The following is a 25,170-nucleotide window of genomic DNA, read 5'->3' as shown; positions in this document are numbered from 1 at the left end:
TTATGTTTCATGACCACCACATAGCTAAAGGTGAACTATCTTTATGTTTCATGACCACCACTTAGCTAGAGCTGAACTATCTTTATGTTTCATGACCACCACATAGCTAAAGGTGAACTGTCTTTATGTTTCATGACCACCACATAGCTAAACATGAACTATCTTTATGTTTCATGACCACCACACAGCTAAAGGTGAACTATCTTTATGTTTCATGACCACCACATAGCTAAACATGAACTATCTTTCTGTTTCATGACCACCACATAGCTAAACATGAACTATCATTATGTTTTATGACCACCACATAGCTAAAGGTGAACTATCTTTATGTTTCATGACCACCACATAGCTAAAGGTGAACTATCTTTATGTTTCATGACCACCACATAGCTAAAGGTGAACTATCTTTATGTTTCATGACCACCACATAGCTAAAGGTGAGCTATCTTTATGTTTAATGACCACCACTTAGCTAGAGCTGAACTATCTTTATGTTTCATGACCACCACATAGCTAAAGGTGAACTATCTTTATGTTTCATGACCACCACACAGCTAAAGGTGAACTGTCTTTATGTTTCATGACCACCACACATCTAAAGGTGAACTATCTTTATGTTTCATGACCACCACATAGCTAAAGGTGAACTATCTTTATGTTTCATGACCACCACTTAGCTAGAGCTGAACTATCTTTATGTTTCATGACCACCACACAGCTAAAGGTGAACTGTCTTTATGTTTCATGACCACCACACATCTAAAGGTGAACTATCTTTATGTTTCATGACCACCACATAGCTAAAGGTGAACTATCATTATGTTTCATGACCACCACTTAGCTAGAGCTGAACTATCGTTATGTTTCATGACCACCACTTAGCTAGAGCTGAACTATCATTATGTTTCATGACCACCACATAGCTAAAGGTGAACTATCATTATGTTTCATGACCACCACATAGCTAAAGGTGAACTATATTTATGTTTCATGACCACCACATAGCAAAACGTGAACTGTTTTTATGTTTCATGACCACCACACAGCTAAAGGTGAACTATCTTTATGTTTCATGACCACCACATAGCAAAAGGTGAACTGTCTTTATGTTTCATGACCACCACACAGCTAAAGGTGAACTATCTTTGTGTTTCATGACCACCACACAGCTAAAGGTGAACTATCTTTGTGTTTCATGACCACCACATTGCTAAAGGTGAACTATCTCTATGTTACCATCCATGCAGATAATTCCAAGTTCCTTACACGTGCTGTAGCTTCTACATTAGCAACATCTCCACGTGTCTTTCTTAATGTCCTCTACTCTAGCAACAATCAGATTACAAGTGATTTCTTTGGTTATTTATCTAGACCCTTGTAAAAACATTATTATTGCTGTCAGACTCTCACAGTTCAGTATTGCTAAAAATATAAACTACGTATTTTTTTGTAAAAGTACAGTTTAATTTTTAGGAGTCACAGATAGAAATACAGTATGTTGATACTTTTTTTCTTTGAAACTTGGATGTTTCCAAAACCATGAAGAGATTTGGGAAAGTCAAAAGTATATGGCTTCTCACCATTTGTTTTATAATTTCACCTCTGAAAGTTGTCCATTTGGATAGTTTCACAGAGTCCTTTGCAGCTGATCTTATTAATACAGCAAGATCAAATCCTCTAAGTAATTTTTCAAATGATCCATGTTGTCAGGATATCTGTAAATGTTATTAATATATATATATATATATATATATATATATATATATATTATTCAATATATATATATGGTTGTGTACACCAAATAATTAATTTTATTTGTAAAACCCCAGATGAAACTGGTTACAGCAGTTGTATTTACTCTACCATTTATGTCACACTAAAAGGCTCTTCTGCAACTTATCTGGAATAATGTCAAAATTAGGACATCATGGTAGTAATTGTCTACCTCTTACTTGGTCTGCAAATAGAATGTTTTTGGAATCCTTGATAGGAATGAGGTCTACCTGGGGAGCAATCTCAGCTATTCATATTCCAGTCCTCCAGAAACAGGAAACAGATTCCTATGTTTCCATGCTATTTTCTGTGAGAATGGTCTCTTCGTATGAACTTTTTTTTTTCTGGAAATTTAATGGAAATGTGGGAAGCCCAGAAGTATATATTATGAACAATTGTCTCATATGCAGTGATCCTTATGCTTTTAGAGAATATACAATGGTGATACTTTGAAATCTAAGACTTGCATATGACTTTCCTTCTATTGTTCTGCTTCAAGAGATGAAAATATCAAGTGCAATAATGATAAAACTATTCTTTTGGCTTAAGCCTAGCCAGGAAAGAACTGTTTCTTCTGTTATGTGTGATCAGTCCACGGGTCATCATTACTTCTGGGATATAACTCCTCCCCAACAGGAAATGCAAGAGGATTCACCCAGCAGAGCTGCATATAGCTCCTCCCCTCTACGTCACTCCCAGTCATTCTCTTGCACCCAACGACTAGATAGGATGTGTGAGAGGACTATGGTGATTATACTTAGTTTTTATAACTTCAATCAAAAGTTTGTTATTTTACAATAGCACCGGAGCGTGTTATTGCCTCTCTGGCAGAGTTTGAAGAAGAATCTACCAGAGTTTTTACTATGATTTTAACCGGAGTAGTTAAGATCATATTGCTGTTTCTCGGCCATCTGAGGGAGGTAAAAGCTTCAGATCAGGGGACAGCGGGCAGATGAATCTGCATTGAGGTATGTAGCAGTTTTTATTTTCTGAATGGAATTGATGAGAAAATCCTGCCATACCGTTATAATAACATGTATGTATACTCTACACTTCAGTATTCCGGGAATGGTACTTCACTGGAATTACTCTGTAAAAAGTACATTAAACCTTTTAATAGGTATTTATTATGCTAAACGTTTTTGCTGGAATGTAGAATCGTTTGCATTTTCTGAGGTACTGAGTGAATAAATGTTTGGGCATTATTTTTCCACTTGGCAGTTGCTTGTTTTAATTGTGACAGTTTCGTTTCTCTCTCACTGCTGTGTGTGAGGGGGAGGGGCCGTTTTTTGGCGCTCTTTGCTACGCATCAAAAATTTCCAGTCAGTTACTCTTGTATTTCCTGCATGATCCGGTTCATCTCTAACAGAACTCAGGGGTCTTCAAACTTCTTTGAAGGGAGGTAGATTCTCTCAGCAGAGCTGTGAGACTTATATATTGACTGTGATTAAAAACGTTGCTCTGTAATTTTTACGTTTCAAATTTAATTATTGTTACTTTACTAATGGGAACAAACCTTTGCTAAAAGTTGTGTTGTTTTCAAGGATTGATGCTATAACAGTTTTTCAGTTCATTATTTCAACTGTCATTTAATCGTTTAGTGCTTCTTTGAGGCACAGTACGTTTTTGTTAAATAAGATTGTATCCAAGTTGCAAGTTTATTTGCTAGTGTGTTAAACATGTCTGATTCAGAGGAAGATACCTGTGTCATTTGTTCCAATGCCAAGGTGGAGCCCAATAGAAATTTATGTACTAACTGTATTGATGCTACTTTAAATAAAAGCCAATCTGTACAAATTGAACAAATTTCACCAAACAGCGAGGGGAGAGTTATGCCGACTAACTCGCCTCACGTGTCAGTACCTGCATCTCCCGCCCGGGTGGGGTGTGTGATTGTGACGCCTAGTACATCTGGGCGGCCATTACATATAACATTACAAGATATGGCTACTGTTATGACTGAAGTTTTGGCTAAATTACCAGAACTAAGGGGCAAGCGTGATCACTCTGGGGTGAGAACAGAGTGCACTGATAATACTAGAGCCATGTCTGATACTGCGTCACAGCTTGCAGAGCATGAGGACGGAGAGCTTCATTCTGTGGGTGACGGTTCTGATCCAAACAGATTGGATTCAGATATTTCAAATTTTAAATTTAAATTGGAGAACCTCCGTGTATTACTAGGGGAGGTTTTAGCGGCTCTTAATGATTGTAACACTGTTGCAATACCAGAGAAATTGTGTAGGTTGGATAAATACTTTGCGGTACCGGCGAGTACTGACGTTTTTCCTATACCTAAGAGACTAACTGAAATTGTTAATAAGGAGTGGGATAGACCCGGTGTGCCGTTCTCACCCCCTCCAATATTTAGAAAGATGTTTCCAATAGACGCCACCACACGGGACTTATGGCAAACGGTCCCTAAGGTGGAGGGAGCAGTTTCTACTTTAGCTAAGCGTACCACTATCCCGGTGGAGGATAGCTGTGCTTTTTCAGATCCAATGGATAAAAAATTAGAGGGTTACCTTAAGAAAATGTTTGTTCAACAAGGTTTTATATTGCAACCCCTTGCATGCATCGCGCCGATTACGGCTGCGGCAGCATTTTGGATGGAGTCTCTGGAAGAGAACCTTAGTTCAGCTACGCTGGACGACATTACGGACAGGCTTAGAGTCCTTAAACTAGCTAATTCATTCATTTCGGAGGCCGTAGTACATTTAACCAAACTTACGGCTAAGAACTCAGGATTCGCCATTCAGGCACGTAGGGCGCTGTGGCTAAAATCCTGGTCAGCTGATGTAACTTCTAAGTCCAAATTACTTAATATACCTTTCAAAGGGCAAACTTTATTTGGGCCCGGTTTGAAAGAAATTATCGCTGACATTACAGGAGGTAAGGGCCACGCCCTGCCTCAAGACAAAGCCAAAGCTAAGGCTAGACAGTCTAATTTTCGTCCCTTTCGGAATTTCAAAGCAGGAGCAGCACCAACTTCCACTGCACCAAAACAGGAAGGAGCCGTTGCTCGTTACAGACAAGGCTGGAAACCTAACCAGTCCTGGAACAAGGGCAAGCAGACCAGGAAACCTGCTGCTGCCCCTAAGACAGCATGAATCGAGGGCCCCCGATCCGGGACCGGATCTAGTGGGGGGCAGACTCTCTCTCTTCGCCCAGGCTTGGGCAAGAGATGTTCAGGATCCCTGGGCGCTAGAGATCATATCTCAGGGATACCTTCTAGACTTCAAATTCTCTCCCCCAAGAGGGAGATTTCATCTGTCAAGGTTGTCAACAAACCAGATAAAGAAAGAAGCGTTTCTACGCTGTGTACAAGATCTGTTATTAATGGGAGTGATCCATCCGGTTCCGCGGTCGGAACAAGGACAAGGGTTTTACTCAAACCTGTTTGTGGTTCCCAAAAAAGAGGGAACTTTCAGGCCAATCTTGGATTTAAAGATCCTAAACAAATTCCTAAGAGTTCCATCGTTCAAAATGGAAACTATTCGGACAATCTTACCCATGATCCAAAAGGGTCAGTACATGACCACAGTGGATTTAAAGGATGCTTACCTTCACATACCGATTCACAAAGATCATTACCGGTATCTAAGGTTTGCCTTCTTAGACAGGCATTACCAGTTTGTAGCTCTTCCATTCGGATTGGCTACGGCTCCAAGAATCTTCACAAAGGTTCTGGGTGCCCTTCTGGCGGTACTAAGACCGCAAGGAATTTCGGTAGCTCCGTACCTAGACGACATTCTGATACAAGCTTCAAGCTTTCAAACTGCCAAGTCTCATACAGAGTTAGTTCTGGCATTTCTAAGGTCGCATGGATGGAAAGTGAACGAAAAGAAGAGTTCTCTCTTTCCTCTCACAAGAGTTCCATTCTTGGGGACTCTTATAGATTCTGTAGAAATGAAGATTTATCTGACAGAAGACAGATTAACAAAGCTTCTAAATGCATGCCGTGTCCTTCATTCCATTCAACTCCCGTCAGTAGCTCAATGCATGGAGGTGATCGGCTTAATGGTAGCAGCAATGGACATAGTACCCTTTGCACGTCTACATCTCAGACCGCTGCAATTGTGCATGCTGAGTCAGTGGAATGGGGATTACTCAGACTTGTCCCCTACTCTGAATCTGGATCAAGAGACCAGAAACTCTCTTCTATGGTGGCTTTCTCGGCCACATCTGTCCAGGGGGATGCCATTCAGCAGGCCGGACTGGACAATTGTAACAACAGACGCCAGCCTTCTAGGTTGGGGCGCTGTCTGGAATTCTCTGAAGGCTCAGGGACAATGGAATCAGGAGGAAAGTCTCCTACCAATAAACATTCTGGAATTGAGAGCAGTTCTCAATGCCCTTCTGGCTTGGCCCCAGTTAAAAACTCGGGGGTTCATCAGGTTTCAGTCGGACAACATCACGACTGTAGCTTACATCAACCATCAAGGAGGGACAAGAAGCTCCCTAGCAATGATGGAAGTATCAAAGATAATTCGCTGGGCAGAGTCTCACTCTTGCCACCTGTCAGCAATCCACATCCCGGGAGTGGAGAACTGGGAGGCGGATTTCTTGAGTCGCCAGACTTTTCATCCGGGGGAGTGGGAACTTCATCCGGAGGTCTTTGCCCAAATACTTCGACGTTGGGGCAAACCAGAGATAGATCTCATGGCGTCTCGCCAGAACGCCAAACTTCCTCGCTACGGGTCCAGATCCAGGGATCCGGGAGCGGTTCTGATAGATGCTTTGACAGCACCTTGGAACTTCGGGATGGCTTATGTGTTTCCACCCTTCCCGCTGCTTCCTCGATTGATTGCCAAAATCAAACAGGAGAGAGCATCAGTGATTCTAATAGCGCCTGCATGGCCACGCAGGTTTTGTTATGCAGATCTAGTGGACATGTCATCCTGTCCACCTTGGTCTCTACCTCTAAGACAGGACCTTCTGATACAGGGTCCATTCAAACATCAAAATCTAACTTCTCTGAAGCTGACTGCTTGGAAATTGAACGCTTGATTTTATCAAAACGTGGTTTTTCTGAGTCGGTTATTGATACCCTGATACAGGCTAGGAAGCCTGTTACCAGAAGGATTTACCATAAGATATGGCGTAAATACCTATACTGGTGCGAATCCAAAGGTTACTCCTGGAGTAAGGTTAGGATTCCTAGGATATTGTCTTTTCTACAAGAAGGTTTAGAAAAGGGTTTATCGGCTAGTTCATTAAAGGGACAGATCTCAGCTCTGTCCATCTTGTTGCACAGGCGTCTGTCAGAAAATCCAGACGTCCAGGCCTTTTGTCAGGCTTTAGCTAGAATCAAGCCTGTGTTTAAAACTGTTGCTCCGCCATGGAGTTTAAACCTTGTTCTTAACGTTCTACAAGGAGTTCCGTTTGAACCCCTTCATTCCATTGATATAAAGTTGTTATCTTGGAAAGTGTTATTTTTAATGGCTATTTCTTCGGCTCGGAGAGTCTCTGAGTTATCAGCTTTACATTGTGATTCTCCTTATTTGATTTTTCATTCAGATAAGGTAGTTCTGCGTACTAAACCTGGGTTCTTACCTAAGGTAGTCACTAACAGGAACATCAATCAAGAGATCGTGGTTCCTTCCCTGTGCCCGAATCCTTCTTCAAAGAAGGAACGTCTTCTACACAATCTGGATGTAGTTCGTGCCCTCAAGTTCTACTTGCAGGCAACTAAGGATTTTCGACAAACGTCTTCCCTGTTTGTCGTGTACTCTGGTCAGAGGAGAGGTCATAAGGCTTCGGCTACCTCTCTCTCCTTCTGGCTTCGTAGCATAATTCGTTTAGCCTATGAGACTGCTGGACAGCAGCCTCCTGAAAGAATTACAGCTCATTCTACTAGAGCTGTGGCTTCCGCTTGGGCCTTTAAGAATGAGGCCTCTGTTGAACAGATTTGCAAGGCTGCAACTTGGTCTTCGCTTCATACTTTTTCCAAATTTTACAAATTTGACACTTTTGCTTCTTCGGAGGCTATTTTTGGGAGAAAGGTTCTTCAGGCAGTGGTTCCTTCTGTATAATGAGCCTGCCTATCCCTCCCGTCATCCGTGTACTTTTGCTTTGGTATTGGTATCCCAGAAGTAATGATGACCCGTGGACTGATCACACATAACAGAAGAAAACATAATTTATGCTTACCTGATAAATTCCTTTCTTCTGTTGTGTGATCAGTCCACGGCCCGCCCTGTTTTTTAAGGCAGGTAGATATTTTTAAATTATACTCCAGTCACCACTTCACCCTTGGTTTCTCCTTTCTCGTTGATTCTTGGTCGAATGACTGGGAGTGACGTAGAGGGGAGGAGCTATATGCAGCTCTGCTGGGTGAATCCTCTTGCATTTCCTGTTGGGGAGGAGTTATATCCCAGAAGTAATGATGACCCGTGGACTGATCACACAACAGAAGAAAGGAATTTATCAGGTAAGCATAAATTATGTTTTTCCATATGCAGTTTGGTACTGCTACCCTCTACAGTTCTTAGTTGTTTTTCCTACATGACCTGAAAATATTGCTTGGGTACTCAATCCTTTATTCTGTAGAATAAGGATTTTTTTATCTATCGAAAGGATTCCCTGTTACAGGTCTGTAAAACCACTTGAAGCTTATTGGTTTTTTTTTTACTTGTGTTATTTTGGATAAATGGTTTGAAGACTTTGCAATGGGTTTGCCTATCTGTTCTGCAAAACTTCAAGCTTCACCAAGATAGCTTACATAAAAGGATTATCCATCTGGTTTCCACTGCTCTTAAACCTGATATTTTTACTTTATTCCAGGCTTTGAAAATAAATTGTTCCGATTTCAGGAACCCATTTGTTCATGGTATTTAACTTTGGTTTTGTATGATTTGCAACATAATTCTTTTTCAACAAATATACGAACTGCAATTAAAGTTAACTTATGAGACACTTTTCCTTATTGCTCTTTTTGTAGCCAGAAGAGTGTACAAAACCAGGGCTCTACTTTTCTGTTTTTCTAGATAAGGCCATTTAGATATCTTCTTTGTTCAGTCAGAAGGCGGATAACTTTTGGTATATTATTTCCAATATTATTGTTCCATCATTTTGTCCTAATGACAAAGAACTTGTATTACACGTTTTTGATGTATTCGGAACCCTTAAGCATTATACTGTAAGTACACTGTAGATCCCAAAAAATAGAAAGCTCAGGAAGAAATATCTGCCTTTTAAGGTGAGAATTAATTTTACTGGAGTTAGGAGTGTCTATCTCAAGAGCTGGAGACAAACCAGATTTTTGAGCTGACGCTGTGCAAAAATGTAGTTGTCTTACTCTCATGTGCTTTAATATGAATATCCAAATGTTAGACAATTCTGTATCATAGCCATATAAAGAGAAGAAGTTTATATCTATACAAACGGTTTCATAACTATATACCCTACACTGAAGACTTTGAATATCTTAGAACATGATGAAATTGGTTTATAAGTACAGTATCTTGTTGGGGCAGTTTGCATGGTCTTTAAGTATGCAATATTTTATTGCATTCTTGATGCACAGTGGTGAATTATTTGGCAAGCGTGTTAAAGTATTGTTGGTGTTTGTTGATGATTTATAACTATGGGCATCTGGAGGATGCAAGTTTTCTCTTGAATTTTAGCAATTTTGCTCTTCACATCCAAATTTAAGCACCTACTTTATCCACTCTATTGATGCTAATGTTCCACTATTTAATTTTTTTTAATGTTTTTCCACTAATATAATAATATTTGCAAATGGCCATGTATTCTATGTTTACAGAAATGTTTAGCTGCACTCTGTGCTGGGTATCAATATCATGAGCTAGAGAGGAGACTATTTTTGGTGTAGTGATGCAATCCAATATGATTGCTTAGCACATCAGTGTGATCATTGTCATTTACATTTTGCTAATTTCTTAACTTTTCTGCTTTAGAGAAAATAAACCAGGATATTTTCCAGCTTTTGTACATCTACAGGAAAATTACAAATATGGCTTCTGTAGCAGTTTTTAGCTATTCACTATTTCTGAGGCTTTCTGAGGACGATTACATATTTCATCACTTACAAGATTTTCCATAGATAATAAAATTGATTGCAAAGTGATGCAGTTTGATATGTGCTTTGCAGACAGTATCATAAATGAGTGCAAAGGTTTATAGATCTTTTCCATGGAAATTAACCTGCAAATTTACTATGTGGTCTTGATTATAAGCTTGCAACCACAGGATGCTTCCAAAATGCATATGCAGAGATTTTAAGTAGACATTTGCATTTCCATATTCACAGTAAAAGCTTTTGCATCTTTTATTGATCCCTGCACTTAAATGGTTAGTTACTAATTTTCTCCACCAGACAATGAATATACAAAATGTTTTTGGCACTCGCAGAAATTTTGGTTTCTTCATGGTCATGTAAAAAAACAAAACACTTGTGGTTTGCCACAGGATTAAGAAAGAAACATAAAGCACTTGATGTGAATTTCTGCATAATGATTTATATTCATGGTAGATATGCTGGTGTTTCACAAGTATCTTCACTATTTCATAGAGTTTTGTCTTAAAAGTGTTTTTACTGTCCAAAATGTTTGCTCTGTACTGATTTTAGCGCTGCGGATTCTGCTGGCGCTCTACAAATAACCGATAATAATAATAATAATTTTACCGTCTGCAACAGGCTTGTCTTAACATAAGGTCGAATGACACATTCCAATGCATTTTATCATTCTTTCTACTTATTTAAACAATATATTGTGTGATTCAAATAGTCTGACATGCTAGTTTGTAGAATTGCATCCTTAAAATTAAAATATTACTCTTGAAGTAACAACTGTATATGCTAGGCAAGACAATACTAAGGGCCAGATTACGTGTGGATCACTATAATTTGCGCGCAAGTTAAATTGCATTCATATTACAAGTTGAAAGTAAACGCTCATCGGGTTAGTGCGTCTTGAGAGCTGTGGTTGACTGTTTCAAAAAAGTGTCACAAAACGCATAAAAAATACATTACGCAAATCAGTTACACTCATAATAACACTATCTAATACAAAATATAATAAAATAATAATAATATTGCACAAAAAAGTTATAAGGGCTCAAAGATATGAGATCTCAGGTGTTAGAGAAAAAAAAGGCAGGCAAAGGGCTTTAACAGTGAGATGCATACATATACATGTCTAAATATGTATGTATGTATATATATATATATATATATATATATACACACACAAAACACGGAAGGGACTGCACTCTCAGACCAGACTGGGTACACATCCCATGACCCTGCAACAGGGCTGTGCATGTTGCAGGGTCATGGGATGTGTACCCAGTCTGGTCTGAGAGTGCAGTCCCCTTCCGTGTTTTGTATATGTCTAGGGTGATTACGTAAGCCTGTGCACCCTTCACTTGTTCCCAGTTTGTTGGATTGAGAGCTTGCATTATGTGGCTGTTTGGGGACTCAGGTTTTGGAAGAGACCTTGATGTGGTACCTGGGCTTATCCCATTTGGCCAGATGCGGTAACTAACTCTTCCATTTTGCTTTTAATCTTAGCTGTGAGCTTGTGAGTGAGTGCTGGACTTTCTCTGTGTGCTCTATATATATATATATATATATATATATATATATCAAACAATAAGAGAGCACCCACTGGACTTTATCCAAAGTAAAAATTATCTTTTAATAAAGCGATTAAAACCTCATAACGTTTCGGAACCGATCCGGTCCCTTTGTCAAATGATCACAAGATACATGCTCAGGAAAAAACATATACAACCATCCCATCACCAACCCACTATATATATATAAACACTTATGAGAGATCAGAACCAAACCAATTGATTAACCCAGCTGTCTTCGTCTGTCCATCTGCCACCTTCATGCGCCCCTGACGTCATCGATGCGCGACCTGCCCTGGACAAACCCCAGTTCAATAATTGTAGTTCATCATCAGACAGCATCCTACTACTTAAACACTATGTCTACTTCCTCCTTATTGGTCTCCTTTTCTCTATGCCCCCCTCTCCTAGTGGGTGTGCGTCTGTGCCTCCTCCTAATGGTGGTTTGGCGGCTGCTCTGTTAACAACCCCAGAAAAAGAAACCATATCAGACTGTGTACCTTCTTTATTGGCAGTTTGATTATCACCTTCGGAGGAGTCACCCCCAATGCTATCTATAGACTCAAGCAGATTCTAAGGGTGCAAGTTTCTATGTCTCCGGTAACCAATGTCACTATCTTTACCATAGAGCCATTTGTAGATCCATCTTTCCCTGTAATCAGTTTCTGCAGTTGTCAGTTTTTTATTTTTAAATTAAATCAAGTAATTTTTGTATTTTGTCACTAAAGTGTCAAGCTTCTTAACCTAGTCCTGTGTCTTATCCTCTATAATAATATGATAGCTTTGCTGTTTAATGAGTTTAATTACAAATTTCATTTTGTTCTCTAGCTTATTTACCTCTTCTATTACTAGTAGCATGAGGTCATAGGAACATTTATTAAATTGAATGTAAATTTTGGAGTTCTCTCACAACGTTATGGATTCTGATTCTTGCATAGACTCTAGTCGCTAAGTTAGTTTTTCACTGCATTTTCCTAGATTTATATATTTTATATTATGTAGTGCTTCCCTTTCCATCGCTTCCTCCGCCCCCTGCTCGCTTCCTGCTTCTTTGGTCTTGGATGTGAGAACAGTCCCACCCACACTGTGCATCTCTATCCGTGCTCGCTCTCCAATGATGAACATTTTTTGCACATGCGCAATGATACAGTTCTTCCAATCTTCTTAAGATAGCTGGCGTCACTTTTAGCATTTTCTTTTGAAGTTGATATGCGCATGCGACTATTGTGAACGCGCATCGGTTCAGAGATGAAATTCACAGATAGCCGCATGTACATAGCAACATGTGGGTGTAAAAATTAAATTTTCGGACGCCCATGGGGGACCAATCGGAGTGATCCTTTGCTTGTTCGTCACAAGGATGAGAGAAGGTTTTTTTGATGACTGCGGAGGATTGGAGACAAATTTGGACGGCTTTCAGGTTGATAAACTGGTCAAATATTTATTTATAGAAGAAATGATGAATGAGCGTTATATTAATAATAAAATATATATTTAAATATATATAGAGGTCGACGCAAGTTTACTTTCACTTTAAAGGGACACTGTACCCAAAAATGTTCTTTCGTGATTCAGATTGATTTACTCCTATTATCAAATTTTCTTCATTCTCTTGGTATCTTTATTTGAAATGCAAGAATGTAAGTTTAGATGCCGGCCCATTTTTGGTGAACAACCTGGGTTGTCTTTGCTGATTGGTGGATAAATTCATCCACCAATAAAAAAGTACTGTCCAGAGTAGTGAAACCAAAAAAAAAGCTTAGATGCCTTCTTTTTCAAATAATGATAGCAAGAGAACGAAGAAAAATTGATAATAGGAGTAAATTAGAAAGTTGCTTAAAATTGCATGCTCTTTTTGAATTACAAAATAAAGAATTTGGGTACAGTGTCCCTTTAAGGATTGAACACCATTTGCAACACATATATATATACATATGTATACATATATATATAAGTGCATTGGAGCCCTTTGCTGTCAAGTAGATGAAAACATGTAAAAGTATATTTTTGCAATATGCATATTTAAGAAAGTGTTCTAGTGTATGTTTACTGTAAATATTTCACATTCCAATGTTTTGCACATTTGTGTTTTTATTTATTAATATATAGTCCTATATATATACTAGTACTAAAGCCTGTGTACACGGGCCATTTTTGCAGTACAGCGGTCCCACCCCTTGCTCTCTCTCTCCCCCCTTTATTTTGCTCTCTCTCCCCCCCTCTCTTTTGTTCTCTCTCCCCCCTTTTTGCTCTCTCTCTCCCCCGTTTTTTTTGCTCTCTCTCTCCCCCCCTCTTTTTTGCTCTCTCTCTCCCCCCTCTTTTTTGCTCTCTCCCCCCCCCCCTCTTTTTTGCTCTTTCTCTCCCCCTCTCTTTTGCTCTTTTTCCCCCCTCTCTTTTGTTCTCTCTCCCCCTCTCTTTTGCTCTCTCTCCCCCTCTCTTTTGTTCTCTCTCGCCCTTCTCTTTTCTCTCTCTCCACCTCTCTTTTGCTCTCCCCCCTCTCTTTTGCTCTCTCCCCCTCTTTTTTGCTGTCTCTCTCTCCCTTCTCTTTTGTTCTCTCCCCCTCTCTTTTGTTCTCTCCCCCCCTCTCTTTTGCTCTCTCCCCTTTTGCTCTCTCTCCCTTCTCTTTTGCTCTCTCCCCCCTCTCTTTTACTCTCTCCCACCTCTTTTGCTCTCTCTCCCCCCTCTATTTTTCTCTCTCCCCTCTCTTTTGCTCTCTCCCCCTCTCTTTTGCTATCTCTCTCTCCCCCTCTTTTTTGCTCTCACTCCCCTCTCTTTTGCTCTTTCTCCCCCTCTCTTTTGCTCTCTTTGCCCCTCTCTTTTGCTCTCTCTCTCCCTTCTCTTTTGCTCTCTCCACCTCTCTTTTTCTCTTTCCCCCTCTCTTTTGCTCTCTCTGTCTCCTCTCTTTTGCTCTCTCTGTCCCCTCTCTTTCTCTCTCCCCCCTCTTTTGCTCTTTCCCCCCTCTTTTGCTCTCTCCCCCCCCCACTATTTTTCTCTCTCCCCCCTCATTTTTGCTCTCTCTCTCTCCCCCTTCTTTTTTGCTCTCTCCCCCTCTTTTTTGATCTCTCTCTCTCCCCCCTCTTTTTTTGATCTCTCTCTCCCCCCTCTTTTTTGCTCTCTCTCTCCCCCCTCTTTTTTGCTCTCTCTCTCCACCCCTCTTTTTTGCTCTCTCTCTCCCCCCTCTTTTTTGCTCCCTCTCTCCCCCCTCTTTTTTTGCTCTCTCTCTCCCTCCTCTTTTGCTCTCTCTCTCTCCCCTCTCCTTTGCTCTCTCTCTCTCCCCTCTCCTTTGCTCTCTCTCTCTCCCCTCTCCTTTGCTCTCTCTCTCTCCCCTCTCTTTTGCTCTCTCCCCCTCTCTTTTGTATATATGTATTTACAGACATATATACACATATAAACACATACATACTTACATATGTATACATATATATATATATATAAGTGCATTGGAGCCCTTTGCTGTCAAGTAGATGAAAACATTTAAAGTATATTTTTGCAATATGCATATTTAAGAAAGTGTTCTAGTGTATGTTTACTGTAAATATTTCACATTCCAATGTTTTGCACATTTGGGTTTTTATTTATCAATATATATTCCTATATATATACTAGTACTAAAGCCCGTGTACACGGGCCATTTTTGCAGTACAGCGGCCCCACCCCTTGCTCTCTCTCTCCCCCCTTTATTTTGCTCTCTCTCCCCCCTCTCTTTTGCTCTCTCTCCCCCCTCTTTTGCTCTCTCTCCCCCCTCTTTTTTGCTCTCTCTCTCCCCCCTCTTTTTTGCTCTCTCTTCCCCCTCTTTTTTGCTCTTTCTCTCCACCCTCTCTTTTGCTCTTTTTCCCCCTCTCTTTTGTTCTCTCTCCCCCTCTCTTTTGCTCTCTCCCCCTCTCTTTTGCTCTCTCCCCCCTCTCTTTTGCTCTCCCTGTCCCCCCTCTTTTGCTCTCTCTCCCCCCCTCTATTTTTCTCTCTCCCCCCTCTCTTTTGCTCTCTCTCCCCCCTCTTTTGCTCTCTCTCCCCCCTCTTTTTTGCTCTCTCTCTCCCCCCTCTTTTTTGCTCTCTCTTCCCCCTCTTTTTTGCTCTTTCTCTCCACCCTCTCTTTTGCTCTTTTTTCCCCCTCTCTTTTGTTCTCTCTCCCCCTCTCTTTTGCTCTCTCTCCCCCTCTCTTTTGCTCTCTCTCGCCCTTCTCTTTTGCTCTCTCTCCACCTCTCTTTTGCTCTCTCCCCCCTCTCTTTTGCTCTCTCCCCCTCTTTTTTGCTGTCTCTCTCTCTCCCCTCTCTTTTGTTCTCTCCCCCTCTCTTTTGTTCTCTCCCCCCCTTTCTTTTGCTCTCTCCCCTTTTGCTCTCTATCTCCCTTCTCTTTTGCTCTCTCCCCCTCTCTTTTGCTCTCTCCCCCCTCTCTTTTGCTCTCCCTGTCCCCCCTCTTTTGCTCTCTCTCCCCCCTCTATTTTTCTCTCTCCCCCCTCTCTTTTGCTCTCTCCCCCCCTCTCTTTTGCTATCTCTCTCTCCCCCTCTTTTTTGCTCTCTCCCCTTCTCTTTTGTTCTCTTTCCCCCTCTTTGGCTCTCTCCCCCTCTCTTTTGTTCTCTCTCCCCCCTCTTTGGCTCTCTCCCCCCTTTCTTTTGCTCTCTCTTCCCCCTCTTTTGCTCTCTCTCCCCTTTCTTTTGCACTCTCTCCCCCCATTCTTTTGCACTCTCTCTCCCCCCTTTCTTTTGCTCTCTCTCCCCCCTCTTTTGCTCTCTCTCTCCCCCCTCTTTGGCTCTCTCCCCCCTCTCTTTTGCTCTCTCTCCCCCCCTCTCTTTTGCTCTCTTCCCCCCCCCCCTCTCTTTTGCTCTCCACCCTTTCTTTTGCTCTCTCTCCCCCCTTTCTTTTGTTCTTTACCCCCTCTCTTGCTCTCTCTTCCCCTCTCTGGCTCTCTCTTTCAAACCCTTTGCTCTCTCTCTCTCATGGTCCGTCTGGCCATGCCCCCATCACGGCACCCCGCCCGGCCATGCCCCTCGCCATGCCCGGCCACGCCCCCATTGTGATGCTACTGCTGGCCACGCCCCCTAACATGCCGCTTTAGCCTTGCTCTGTTCTCTCTGCTGTCAGTATCCAAACGGCCAGGTATGTTTGTCCTTGTGCAGTCTCTACTGCGCATGACTGCATCTGACAAACATACTTGGCCGTTCATTATATAGGATATCTGTAAATATCTATACCTATATATAACCATGTATATATAGGTATATAGTACCAAAATACCATCAGATATATGTAGAAATATGTGTTTATGAACAAATAGAATATATTCTGCTATGTGAAGAACACTGGAATGTGAAATATTCATGTTTTCATGTCGGGTTAGTGCACTTGAGAATATGCGTTCCGGTAAGTTTGCAAGTGGGGTATTTTCCTCCCACATTTTTGCTCATCGAGTTAGTGTGCGAGCGATAACTTTTTACTTTTAACTCTACGAGCACCTGAAGTGTGCAAAAAATGTACTTCTAGCGTAGCTAATGCTCGAGCGGGATCGTTAATTTGTGCTTCACTGACCCTAAGTAGGGTGTTTGGTATGTGCATCTAGAAACAAGCTTACAGTTTGTAAATGAGATTCCAAATACCTGCAAAACACAATCATTCTGATCCCATTAAATGCTTAGCTTACTACTATATTGTCCATCAAATCTTTATAAAATGTCCTTTCTATAATTAATAATAAAACAAACACTGCACATAAAAAAGTACATACGTTGGCAGACGTCTATAAATAATGAAAAATGTATAACTCTCCCACATGTAAAAAAGATACATTATTTCAGGTTATCTCAGTGTGGGACAAACCTCTCCTAGTTTTTTTTTTACTATGGTTCAAAAAAAAACATTGTAGAAAAAAAGGAAGGCAATTGGATTAACTCACAGTTAGCACATCATGAAAAACTTGTAGAGTCATTTGCAACATTTTGTCATGTCTGTTTTGGCAATTTCCGAGGACCTACTTAGATATTTTTGGGTAAAAATACTTTTTGTTTTTAGACTATGTTTGGTCAGTCAGTGCTGTATTTTCCCACATTTTAAACATTTTGTACTTAAAGTAAATGCTAATATGAATAATTTGTGTAACGGAACTGTGCTTTTTCTTTTAGGAACGCCAGAGAAAGTATCTAAGCTTAAGTCCTTGGGATAAAGCCACACTTAGCATGGTGAGTTATGTTCATACATATTTTACAAATGTTTTTATAGTTATTAACATTGTATATTGTCTTTATTTATGAAATATCTATTGTCTATATAAAAGTATACATTTGCCCTGGATTTTTATGGTATTTTATAGAAATTGCTATGTTTTATATGTATCAATATCATCAACGTAATTGTTTTCTCTTACTAATTTCATTGTTTTATCAACAAGACTGTACAATATTTTGTTGTCCAGTAACAGTCAGTTGATTGTCCGGCTGTGATAACAATGTCGTAATACTCAGGTGGGTTTAGTTTACTGCCCCACTTTCTAAATTAAACTACAAAAAACATCAAAATACAGTTGAAATAAAAGCTGTAAACAATAGTCAATGATGGTGCAATAAACATAGATGGAAAACAATCTGGCAGCATTGAAAGAACAAGTGTTTATAAAAAAAAAAGGTGTAGCTCTGTGGCAAATACTATTTCTCTCATGTAGAATGATACTCACATAAGCCACAATTCTATTGCACATTAAAAATATTTATTCATGACAACTGGAATTCAGTAAAATATATTGCCAGCTACCATATGAATAGCCACTTCCTTTACTGGAAGTGAATTTGAAAACATTACTATCTTTTTGTTCCTGACACTTCTATCTTTATACTTAATTAACATCCACTCTCCTCTCTAACAACATCCTGTACTAAGCAGCGAAAGCTGCTTCAGCGCCCTTGCGCTGCTTCTTACACCCTACGCCACCTCTGAGGTGGCAAAGAGAAATCACAGAGAGCTCACTCACTTTCGGTGAGTGACAGTCCCTTCCTTCACACGATTTATCAAGCAAGAGAAGGGGCGGGCTTTATACGCTCACTTGATAGTTTAATGATACCTATGGGCAGCAGATCCTGTTCGTTCGCTACCCGTTTGTCTCGAGTTCAGAAGCTTGTCTGCTCGACCTTTAGTAATGGGGGCCTAAATGTCAAAATGGCTTCGAAAAGGCACAGCAATTCAGATAAAATGAATAAAGGCCATTTTTCAAATTGAGAACAAGATCATAAGCCCCATATATTATACAGTCTTTAAAAAGTATGTACCAAGGTAGATTTTTGAAGAAGAAATATCTTCTAACCATTGACATATGATATTTAATTTTCCAATTTTATGCAACTGTGTCTGAGAGTGCAAATGTGTGAACTTTTTTAATGAAGTCAATCATAAGTGAAATAAGGAAAATATAAGCATAAAAACAGACATCCATATAATGTAACATCATTTACTCATATGCCATATTAATATTTCTAATAAAAGTGATCCTAATAAAATTGTATATGGGTATCACCCCTTTTTAGCTGTATGTCCAAACTATTTTTCTTTATTGAAACACTCAAATGGCTAGATTACAAGTTGTGCGTTTAGGAAAAAAAGCAGCCCGCTGGTATTACGAGTCTTGAAGGTTTAGGTGTACCGCACACTTCTTTGGCCTTACCGCAAAACGACTTACTTAAACTTTGTAAAGTCTTTTTTGTATGGGACTTCCATAGGGCCGGTATTACGAGTCTGTCCTGGGAGGCCAAAAAGTGAGCGGTACAGCCTACCCTGTCAAGATCCCTAACGCATTTAAAAGTCAGTAGTTATGAGTTTTATGGTACAACGCTGTAACATAAAATTCATAACTAAAGTGCTAAAAAGTGCACTAACACCCATAAACTACCTATTAACCCCTAAACCGAGGCCCTCCCGCATCGCAAACACTATAATAAAAAATGTAACCCTAATCTGCCGCTCCGGACACCGCTGCCACCTACATTATTTTTATGAACCCCTAATCTGCTGCCTCCAACATCGCTGACACCTACATTATATTTATTAACCCCTAATCTGCCGCCCCCAATGTCGCCGCAACCTACCTACACTTTTTAACACCTAATCTGCCGCCCCCAACGTCGCCACCACTATAATAAACATATTAACGCCTAAACCGCCGCACTCCTGCCTCGTAAACATTAGTTAAATATTATTAACCCCTGATCTGCCATCCCTAGCATCGCCACCACCTACCTACATTTAGTAACCCCTAATCTGCTGCCCCCAATGTCGCCGCCACTATATTAAAGTTATTAACCCCTAAACCTAAGTCTAACCCTAACACCCCCTAACTTAAATATAATTACAATAAATCTAAATAAAAATTACTATCATTAACTACATTATTCATATTTAAAACTAAATACCTATAAAATAAACCCCAAGCTAGCTACAATATAACTAATAGTTACATTGTAGGTATCTTAGGGTTTATTTTTATTTTACAGGCAAGTTTGTATTTATTTTAACTAGGTAGAATAGTTATTAAATAGTTATTAACTATTTAATAGCTACCTAGCTAAAATAAATACAAATTGACCTGTAAAATAAAACCTAACCTAAGTTACACTAACACCTAACACTACACTATAGTTAAATAAATTAACTAAATTAAATACAATTACCTAAATTAAATTAAATTAGCTAAAGTACAAAAAAAACACTAAATTACAGAAAATAATAAACAAATTACAGAAATTTAAACTAAGTACACCTAATCTAATAGCCCTATTAAAATAAAAAAAGCCCCCCGCCCCAAATAAAAAAAAACCCTAGCCTAAACTAAACTACCAATAGCCCTTAAAAGAGCCTTTTGCGGGGCATTGCCCCAAAATAATCAGCTCTTTTACCTGTAAAAAAAAATACAAACAACCTCCCCAACATTAAAACCCACCACCCACACAACCAACCCCCCAAATAAAATACTATCTAAAAAAAACTAAGCTCCCCATTGCCCTGAAAAGGGCATTTGGATGGGCATTGCCCTTAAAAGGGCAGTTAGCTCTTTTGCCGCCCAAACCCTAACCTAAAAATAAAACCCACCCAATACACCCTTAAAAAAACACTAACCTTCTGAAGATCGACTTACCGGGAGATGTCTTCATCCAAGCCGGGCTGAAGTTCTCAACGAAGCCGGGAGAATTTTTCATCCAAGCCAGGCGAAGTGGTCCTCCAGATGGGCAGAAGTCTTCATCCAGACGGCATCTTCTATCTTCATGACATCCAACGTGGAGCATCCTCTTCTTCCGACGGACTAAAGCTGAATGAAGGTACCTTTAAGTGATGTCATCCAAGATTGCGTACCTTAGATTCCAATTGGCTGATGGAATTATATCAGCCAATCGTAATTGAGGTAGAAAAAAATTCTATTGGCTGATGCAATCAGCCAATAGGATTGAAGTTCAATCCTATTGGCTGATCCAATCAGCCAATAGGATTGAGCTTGCATTCTATTGGCTGATTGGAACAGCCAATAGAATGCAAGCTCAATCCTATCGGCTGATTGGATCAGCCAATAGGATTGAACTTCAATCCTATTGGCTGAACTTCAATCCTATTGGCTTATTTCATCAGCCAATAGGATTTTTTCTACCTTAATTCTGCCTGTCTGGAGGACCACTTCGCCCGGCTTGAATGAAGACTTCTCCCTGCTTCGTTGAGGACTTTGGCCCGGCTTGGATGAAGACGTCTCCCGGTAAGTTGATCTTCAGGGGGTTAGTGTTATGTTTTTTTTAAGGGTGTATTGGGTGGGTTTTATTTTTAGGTTAGAGTTTGGGTGGCAAAAGAGCTAACTGCCCTTTTAAGGGCAATGCCCATCCAAATGCCCTTTTCAGGGCAATGGGGAGCTTAGGTTTTTTGATAGTATTTTATTTGGGGGGTTGGTTGTGTGGGTGGTGGGTTTTACTGTTGGGGGGGTTGTTTGTATTTTTTTTTACAGGTAAAAGAGCTGATTAATTTGGGGCAATGCTCCACAAAAGGCCCTTTTAAGGGCTATTTATAGTTTAGTTTAGGCTAGTTTTTTTTTTTTTTAACCCCTTAACGACACGCGTCGTACAGGGTACGTCTTGCACAAACTGGTCTTTAAAGACCAGCGACGTACCCTGTACGACGTTGGGGTTGAAAGCGGCTGGAAGCGATCCTGATCGCTTCCAGCCGCTTTCCGGTTATTGTAGTGATGCCTCGATATCGAGGCATCACTGCAATAACATTTTTCCCCATCCGATGCAGAGAGAGCCACTCTGTGGCCCTCTCTGCACCGGACATCAATGCCGCGATCGTTGGTGGGTGGGAGCAGACGTGGGAGGCGGGTGGGCGGCGATCGATGGCTTACCGGTGGGCGGGATCGCTGAGGGGCGCGCACGGACGCGCGTGCACAGGGGAGGCGGGCGGGCGGGCGCGTGCACGGGGAGGGAGCGGGTGGGAACCGTTACACTATGGAACAGTGTGGTTTCTATTTAGAGGGAGAGAGGGGGAATAAATGTTAATCAAAGTGATCTGGGAGGGGGTGGGGGTTTAGTCTTGGGGGGGGAGCTACACTACAGAAAAAGTGGGGGAAAAATAAAAAAATATAATTTTTTTTTGTAAACTGGGTACTGGCAGACAGCTGCCAGTACCCAAGATGGCTCCCAATAATGTAGAGGGGGAGGGTTAGAGAGCTGTTTGGGGGGGGATCAAGGAGTTTTGGGGCTAAGAGGGATCCTACACAGCAGCATATGTAAATATGCTCCAAAAAAAAAAGAAAAAAAAAAAGGATACCTTTTATTTTAGTACTGGCAGACTTTCTGCCAGTACTTAAGATGGCGGGGACAATTGTGGGGTGGGGGAGGGAAGAGAGCTGTTTGGGAGGGATCAGGGGGTCTGATGTGTCAGGTGGGAGGCTGATCTCTACACTAAAGCTAAAATTAACCCTGCAAGCTCCCTACAAGATCCCTAATTAACCCCTTCACTGCTAGCCATAATACACGTGTGATGTGCAGCGGCATTTAGCAGCCTTCTAATTACCAAAAAGCATTGCCAAAGCCATATATGTCTGCTATTTCTGAACAAAGGGGATACCAGAGAAGCATTTACAACCATTTGTGCCATAATTGCACAAGCTGTTTGTAAATAATTTCAGTGAGAAACCTAAAATTGCGAAAAAAAATATGTTTTTTTTAAATTTGATCGCATTTCGCGGTGAAATGGTGGCATTAAATATACCAAAATGGGCCTAGATCAATACTTTGGGTTGTCTACTACACTAAAGCTAAAATTAACTCTACAAGCTCCCTACATGCTCCCTAATTAACCCCTTCACTGCTGGGCATAAAACACGTGTGGTGTGCAGTGGTATTTAGCAGCCTTCTAATTACCAAAAAGCAACGCCAAAGCCATATAAGTCTGCTATTTCTGAACAAAGGGGATCCCAGAGAAGCACTTACAACCATTTATGCCATAATTGCACAAGTTGTTTGTAAATAATTTCTGTGAGAAACCTAAAGTTTGTGAAAAAATTTGTGAAAAAGTGAACATTTTTTTTTATTTGGTCGCATTTGGCGGTGAAATGGTGGCATGAAATATACCAAAATGGGCCTAGATCAATACTTTGGGATGTCTTCTAAAAAAATATATATACATGTCAAGGGATATTTAGGTATTCCTGACAGATATCAGGGTTCCAATGTAACTAGCGTTCATTTTGAAAAAAAGTGGTTTTGAAATAGCAAAGTGCTACTTGTATTTATTGCCCTATAACTTGCAAATAAAGCAAAGAACATGTTAACATTGGGTATTTCTAAACTCAGGACAAATTTTAGAAACTATTTAGCATGGTTGATTTTTGGTGGTTGTAGATGTGTAACAGATTTTGGGGGTCAAAGTTAGAAAAAGTGTGTTTTTTTCAATTTTTTCCTCATATTTTATAATATTTTTAATAGTAAATTATAAGATATGTTGAAAATAATGGTATCTTTAGAAAGTCCATTTAGTGGCGAGAAAAACGGTATATAATATGTGTGGGTACAGTAAATGAGTAAGAGGAAAATTACAGCTAAACACAAACACCGCAGAAATGTAAAAATAGCCCTGGTCCTTAAGGGAAAGAAATTGAAAAATGGCCTTGTCCTTAAGGGGTTAATAGGGTTATTAGATTAGGTGTAATTAGTTTATTATTATTTTCTGTAATTTAGTGTTTGTTTGTTTGTTTTTGTACTTTAGCTACTTTAATTTAATTTAGGTAATTGTATTTAATTTAGTTAATTTATTTAATTATAGTGTAGTGTTAGGTGTTAGTGCAACTTAGTTTAGGTTTTATTTTACAGGTAAATTTGTATTTATTTTAGCTAGGTAGTTATTAAATAGTTAATAACTATTTAGTAACTATTCTACCTAGTTAAAATAAATACAAACTTGCCTGTAAAATAAAAATAAACCCTAAGATACCTACAATGTAACTATTAGTTATATTGTAGCTAGCTTAGGGTTTATTTTATAGGTAAATATTTAGTTTTAAATAGGAATAATGTAGTTAATGATAGGAATTTTATTTAGATTTATTTAAATTATATTTAAGTTAGTGGGTGTTAGGTTTAGGGTTAGACTTAGGTTCAGGGGTTAATAACTTTAATATAGTGGCGGCGACGTTGGGGGCGGCAGATTAGGGGTTAATAAGTGTAGTTAGGTTGCGGCGACATTGGGGGCGGCAGATTAGGGGTTAATAAATATAATGTAGGTGTCGGTGATGTTGGGTGCAGCAGATTAGCGGTTCATAACTATAATGTAGGTGGCGGCAGTGTCCGGAGCGGCAGATTAGGGGTTAATAATATAATGTAGGTGTCAGCGATGTCGGGGGTGGCAGATTAGGGGTTAAAAAGTGTAAGATTAGGGGTGTTTAGACTCTGGGTTCATGTTAGGGTGTTAGGTGTAGACATAAATTTTATTTCCCCATAGGAATCAATGGGGCTGCGTTAAGGAGCTTTACGCTGCTTTTTTTGCAGGTGTTAGACTTTTTTTTGGCCGGCTCTCCCCGTTGATGCCTATGGGGAAATCGTGCAAGTGCACGTACGACCAGCTCACCACTGACTTAAGCAGCGCTGGTATTGGAGTGCGGCAATGAGCAAAATTTTGCTCAACGCTCACTTCTTGCCTTTTAACGGCGGGTTTCTGAAAACTCGTAATACCAGCACTGCAGGTAAGTGAGCGGTGAGAGAAAACTGCTCGTTAGCACCGCACAGCTCAAAACGAAAAACTTGTAATCTGGCTGAAAGGTAGTTAATGTTTTAGAATTCTAATTGTCAAAACAAAAATATATACTTATGCCTCTATATAAACAAAATCAGTTCCAGATAAGTGCCATAGCCATTCATGCATTCAACAAAACATAGATATTAGATCTGTACAGAGGGCATGGACAAGTCATTTTCCTTTAAAGGTACATACTACTCATATGCTAAATCACTTGAAAGTGATGCAACATAACTGTAAAAAGCTGACATGAAAATATCACCTAAACATCTCTATGTAAAAAAGGGAAGATATTTTACCTCAAAATTTCTTCAGCTCAATAGAGTAAGTGCTCTGTGAACAGTTAGAGTGGCTGTAAATCTGTAAGTTGGAAAAAAACCACAATAACCAATCAGCGTCAGCAGTGCTGAGTTCATGCATTGCTTTGCTGTGATCATGAAATTCCACAGTAAACTTCCTTAAACTGAATAGGAAAATAATATGACTGTGCCTGCACATGCTAGATGCACCCTTCCTTGGAAGTCCTGGGACTAAAGTCTCTTTACAGTG

At 40.0% G+C, this 25,170-nt stretch overlaps 1 protein-coding gene across 1 annotated transcript in view; it reads left to right on the top strand.

Annotated features, from left to right (window-relative positions):
* CUX1 (cut like homeobox 1) overlaps positions 1-25,170 on the top strand; it is a 657,906-nt gene that overhangs the window by 606,809 nt on the left and 25,927 nt on the right. Inside the window, exon 20 of the mRNA XM_053706261.1 lies at positions 17,493-17,549. Within this exon, the coding sequence (XP_053562236.1) occupies positions 17,493-17,549 (57 nt within the window). The remainder of the gene's footprint in view (positions 1-17,492; positions 17,550-25,170) is intronic.

The sequence above is a fragment of the Bombina bombina genome, chromosome 3, assembly GCF_027579735.1.
Source record: "Bombina bombina isolate aBomBom1 chromosome 3, aBomBom1.pri, whole genome shotgun sequence".
Taxonomy (NCBI): Eukaryota; Metazoa; Chordata; class Amphibia; order Anura; family Bombinatoridae; genus Bombina; species Bombina bombina.
The sequence above is the reverse complement of the archived record's forward strand: the minus strand, read 5'-3'. Positions and strand labels throughout refer to the sequence as shown.